Source organism: Suricata suricatta, chromosome 2, assembly GCF_006229205.1.
Source record: "Suricata suricatta isolate VVHF042 chromosome 2, meerkat_22Aug2017_6uvM2_HiC, whole genome shotgun sequence".
Lineage (NCBI taxonomy): Eukaryota > Metazoa > Chordata > Mammalia > Carnivora > Herpestidae > Suricata > Suricata suricatta.
The window spans coordinates 99532338-99538163 of NC_043701.1; the positions used below are offsets into that span (position 1 = coordinate 99532338).

General features: G+C 36.1%; 1 protein-coding gene across 2 annotated transcripts in view; it reads left to right on the top strand.

The window, feature by feature from the left end:
- Positions 1 to 5826, top strand: part of ZPBP (zona pellucida binding protein) — a 105654-nt gene that overhangs the window by 32590 nt on the left and 67238 nt on the right. For both annotated transcript variants that reach the window (XM_029930605.1, XM_029930615.1), the window contains one exon: positions 1080 to 1298. In XM_029930605.1, the coding sequence (XP_029786465.1) occupies positions 1080 to 1298 (219 nt within the window). The remainder of the gene's footprint in view (positions 1 to 1079; positions 1299 to 5826) is intronic.

The following is a 5826-nucleotide window of genomic DNA, read 5'->3' on the forward strand; positions in this document are numbered from 1 at the left end:
TTTTTTGATGTTTATTTATTTTTGAGAGAGATAGAGCACGAGCGGGGGAGGGGCAGAGAGAGAGGGAGCCAGAATATGAAGCAGGCTCTAGACTCTGAGCTGTCAGCCTAGATAGAGCCTGACACAAGGCTGGAACCCATGAACTGTGAGATGACCTGAGCCGAAGTTGTATGCCCAAATAACTAAGGCACCCAGGCACCCCTAAATTTTTTAAATGTTTATTTTTGAGAGAGAGAGAGCGAGCATGAGCTGGTGATGGGCAGAGAGGGAGACACAGAATCTGGAGCAGGCTCCAGGCTCTGAGCTGTCAGCACAGAGCCCAACATGGAGCTTGAACCCATGATCTGTGAGATCATGACGTGAGCCAAAGTTGAACGCCCAACCAACTGAGCCACCCAGGCACCCCCCAATTTTTTAAAATGTTTATTTATTTGTGTGTGTGTGTGAGAGAGAGAGAGAGAGACAGAGCCTGAGCAGGTGAGGGGCAGAGAGAGAGAGAGAGAAAGGGAGACACAGAATCCAAAGCCGGCTCCAGGCTCTGAGCTGTGTTTGATGGATTTTATTTGTTGATTTTGATTTCATTGTGTCAGAGGATGTAGTTACAGAATATATATAATTACTATGGATTTCTTATCACCTTTATATTTTTTGGTATTGTTTCAGTTATATATTGAAATGGACAGGAAGAATGTTCCCAGTTTCAGATATTGTAATGGAACTCAATAAAACTGGTGCTTTATGAGAAACATACTAATTTTTGCATACAGCTAGTAATTATATGACTGTAGTTTATTCTAAGATGAATATTAAGAGAAATTTCACTCTGAAGTTTGAGGAAGAATAATATATTGGTTAAGGGCATATAGTCTGGGCCAGGCTTCTTGGTTAGAATCTCAGTTTTGAGACCATAGGCATTGGGCATGTGACATGTAAGCCCAGTATCCCTCAGTTTCCTCGGGATAGATATAAAAATGCTGCGATATTATCCCAAGTAATGATTTCTCTTGAAATATATAGTTGCCATATATTCGAATTGTTTAAATAACCACTTTTGCATTATTCTGTTTAATTTTTTACAGCTTATCGTGAGCCTCATTATTATTACCAGTTCACGGCTCGATATCATGCAGCTCCCTGCAATAGTATCTATAATATTTCTTTTGAGAAGAAACTTCTTCAGATTTTAAGCAAATTGGTCCTTGGCCTTTCATGTGAAGTTTCTTTACTGAAGTCTGAATGCCATCATGTTAAAATGCAAAGAGCTGGTTTGCAAAATGAATTGTTCTTTACATTTTCAGGTAAGTAAACACAGTTGGTTAAAGTAAATGAATAGCAAATTTTAAAGATATTACCAGTAGCATTTTGAGAATGTAAATGTTATAGATCTGAATACTTTCTTGTTCTCTACTTTGAGTTCTGATAGGTCCCCAAATAAAATTCTACTGATACACATACTTAATGAAAAGTGTGCACTCTCAAATAACTAAACATTGCTATGGTAATTTATCAGAGAAAGGAATTTAGTATAAGGAAATGCCTATCTTGGTATTTAACTACCAAGATTTAATTTGTAAAAAGCATCTAATTGCAATAAGATGAGTTAATATTGTAGACCAGAGGGACCGTTCTAACGGCTTACAATGCTTTTCCTAATAACGTAGAGTGGAGGCTCAGTATTTTCTGGAAAACAAGGAATTGATTTTATACCTACATGTAGATTTATAAAGGGTCTGTTTATGAATGAGCCTGTTGGAATAACTGTCCGTGTTTGTATATTATTGGGTCCCCATGGCCATGGCAGTAGGATTCCGTCCCCTTTCCGTCTCAGACTATACTGTTTGCCGTTTTCCTTTCTCTCTTCCTTATTCTGTCCTTCATCTTGATTTTTAGACACAATTGAGAGGTGTGATGCTTTACAGGAAAAGAACAAGAGAAGGTCAACCCCATTTTCACTGTATTTTATGTTCCTTACTGCTTTTCTACTTTTCCAGAAGAACTGTGAGAGTTATTGTGTAGCTGCTAGAGACAAAAGTGTCATGCTTAACCTCTTTCTTCAGCTCTTCAAGGACCCACTGTTAGCATTCATAAGTCCTGAGGTCTTTTACCCAGGGTATTTAATGGGTGCTGTCTTTAGGTATTTAATAGTCCTTAGAAGGCCTTGGAAGTATAGTTGAACCCATAAGAGAAAAAAGAAATAGGGTAATAGAAACAAGGCACTATGGGCTTGATAGGCATTTCTCTAATGACTAATGATGTTGAACCCCTTTTCATGTGCTTACTGGCCATTTGTGTGTATTCTTTTTTGGAAAAATATATTCAGGTCCTTTATCCAATTTTTTTTCTTTCAGCTTTACTGAAATAAATGGACACATAACAGTATGTAAGTTTAGGGAGTACAGCCTAAGGACTTGATATACATATATATTGCAAAATGATTACCATAGTAATATTACCGTATCTCGCATGGTTACAATTGATTTCATCATTTTTTGTAGTGAGAACTTTTAAAATCTACTCTTTTAGCAGTTTTCAAATGTACATTATTGTTAGCTACATTCAACCATGCTCTGTATTATATCCATGTGCTTATTCATCTTCTAACTAGAAGTTTGCAACCTTTGTCTACCTTCATCATTTCCCTCAGGCCCTACCCTCTCACCCAGCATCCACCAATCAGTTCTCTGCTCCTGTGAGTGGTTTTTGTGGATTCTATGTGTAAGTGAGATGAAAGTATTTGTCATTCTCTGTCTGACTTAATTTCACTCAGCACAATGCCCTCAAGGTCCATCCACTTTGTTGCAGATGGTAGAATTTCCTTCGTTTTCATGGATAAATGCTATTCCATTGTGTCTGAATGGCTACATACTTAGACACACACAGTTGTTTCCTTTACTGTGAGGAAGTTTTCTATCTTTGATGTAGGTCCACATGTTTTTTATTTGTTTCGTTGCTTGTGCTTTGGCTGTCGTATTCATAGTCACTGTCCCGCTCACTGTCAGGAAGCTTTTTTGAATGTTTTCTTCTAGGAATTTTACGGCTTAGATGTTACATTTCCATCTTTAATCCAATTCAAATAAATTGTTGTGATTGATGTGAGATCAGAGTCCAGTTTAATTTCCTGATGTGTGACTATTTGCTTTTCCCAGTACAGTTTATTGTAGAGAGTACCTCTTCTCTATTGAGTATTCTTGGCTTTTTTGACCATATATGCATGAATATATTTCCTGGGCTCTCAAGTCTGTTCCATCGATCTGTGTCTGGTTTTATATCGGTACCATACTCCTTTGATTACTGTACCTTTGTAATATACATTGAAATTAGAAAGGGTATTGCCTCCAGTTTTTTCCTTTCTCAGAAATACAGTGATTATTCAGGATTTTTTTGATCCCATAAGATTTTTAGTATTTATTTTTATATTTCTGTGAAAAATGCTGGTGGAATCTTGATAGAGATCATATTGAATTCATAGATTGCTTTGGGTTGTATGGACATTTTAACAATGTTGATTCTTTAAATTCTGAACCTGGGATATCTTTCTCATTATTTGTGAGTCTTCAGTTTCCTTATCAATATCTTACTATTTTCAGTGTACAGATCTTTTTACCCTACTGTTTACATTTGTTCCTAATTATATTGTTTTTGATGAGTGTCATTGTTTTCTTTATTTCTTTTCAGGTTATTTGTTGTTATTGTATAAAAATGCAGTTGGTGTTTGTATGTTGATTTTGTGTTTTGCAGCATTACTGAGTTCATTTATTAGGTCTAACAATTTTTTTGGTGGAGTCTTTTGCCTTTTCTGTATGTAAGATCACATTACCTGTAGACCGAGACAGTTTTACTCATTCCTTTTGATTCAGATACCTTTTTTTTCTCTTGCCTGATTTCTTGGGCTAGGACTTCTGATATTTTTATTATGTATAATATTGAAAGTAGGCATCCTTGTCTAGTTCTTGATCTTAGAGAAAAATCTTTCAGCCTTTTACCATTGAATATGATGTTAGCTGTAGGCTTTTACTAAGTTGGACTACTTTCCTTCTACCCCTGATTTGTTAGGAGTTTTTATTGTGAATGGCTTTTGAATTTTGTCAGATGGTTTTGCATCTATTGGGATAATCATAGGATTTTGTTTTTCATTTTATTAATGTGGTGCATCATACTTGTTGATTTGCATATGTTGAACCATCCTTGCATCCCAGGGATGATTCCTGCTTGGGGTGTGAAGTTTTTAATGTGCTATTGAAGTTGGTTTGCTAGTGTTTTCTTGAGAATCTTTCCTTCTATATTCATTAGGGATATTGGTCAATAGTTTTTTTTCTTGTAGTTTCCTTATCTGGCTTTGGTATCAAGGATAACAATGGCCATGTAAAATGAGTTTGGGCATGTTACCTTTCCTTCAGTTTTTTAAGAGTTTGAGAAGGATTGATACTGGGTTTTTAAAAATGTTGGGCAGGATTTACCAGTGAAGCTATCTGGTCTGGTATTTCTCTATTTGGGGAGGTTTTGGTGACGGATTCAATCTCTACTTGCTATTGATCTGTTCAGATTTTCTGTTTCATCATGATTCAGTGCTGGTAGTCTGTATGATTTTAAGAATGGGTCCATTTGTTCTAGGTTGTCCAGTTCTTGATATATAGTTATTCATAGCCACCATTAATGATCCTTTGTATTTCTTTCGTATCAAAGAAAGAAAATCTTTGCTGACAACTTAGCACAGAGCTTGGAGCCTGCTTTGGATTGTGTTCCCTCTCTCTCTGTCCCTCCCCCACTCATGCTCTGTCTGTCTCTCTCTCTCTCTCTCAAAAGTAAATACACAATAAAAATAATTCAGAGTACCAGCTCTTCTTTTTGTTAATAATTTGTTTTATTTTTCCTATTCCCTATTCCATTTATTTCTGCTTTAATTTCTTTTAGGCTTTTATTTTAATCCCAGTTAGTTAACACACAGTGTTGTATTAGTTTCAGGTGTACAATCTAGTAATTCAACACTTCACGTATCACCCAGTGCCCATCATGACAAGTGCACTCTTTAATCCCAGTCACCTATTTAACCCATCCTCCACCCACCTCCCCTCTGGATTGGAAGAACAAATATTGTTAAAATGTCTATACTATTCAAAGCAATCTACACTTTTAATGCAACCCCTATCAAAGTATCAACAGCAGTGTTTATAGAACTAGAACAAACAATCCTTAAATTTGTAAGGACCACAAAAGACCCTGGATAGCCAATGCAATCTTGAAAAAGAAAGGCAAAGCTGGAGGCATCATAATTTCAGACTTCAAGTTACATTACAAAGCAGTAGTGATCAAAACAATATGGTACTGGCACAAAAATAGATCCATAGATCACTAGGACTGAATAGAAAATCTGGAAATAAGCTGACAACTGTATGGTCAATTAATCTTTGACATAGCAGGGAAGAATATCCAATGGGAAAAAGTCTCTTCAACAAAGGGTGTTGGGAAAACTGGACAGCTACAGGCAAAAGAATGAAACTGGACCACTGTCTTACACTATACACAAAAATAAATTGAGTATGGATTAAATACCTAAAATGTGACACCTTAAATCATAAAAGTCCCAAAAGAGAACACAGGCAGTAACTTCATTGACATTGACTATAGTAACTTCTTTCAAAATGTGTCTCCTGAGGCAAGGGAAACAAAAGCAAAAATGAACTATTGGGACTACCTCAAAATAAAAAGCTTCTGCACAATGACAGAAACAATCAACAAAAAACTAAAAGGTAGCCTACAGAATGGGAGAATATATTTGCCAGTGATACATCTGATAAGAGGTTAGTATCCAAAATTTGTAAAGAACTC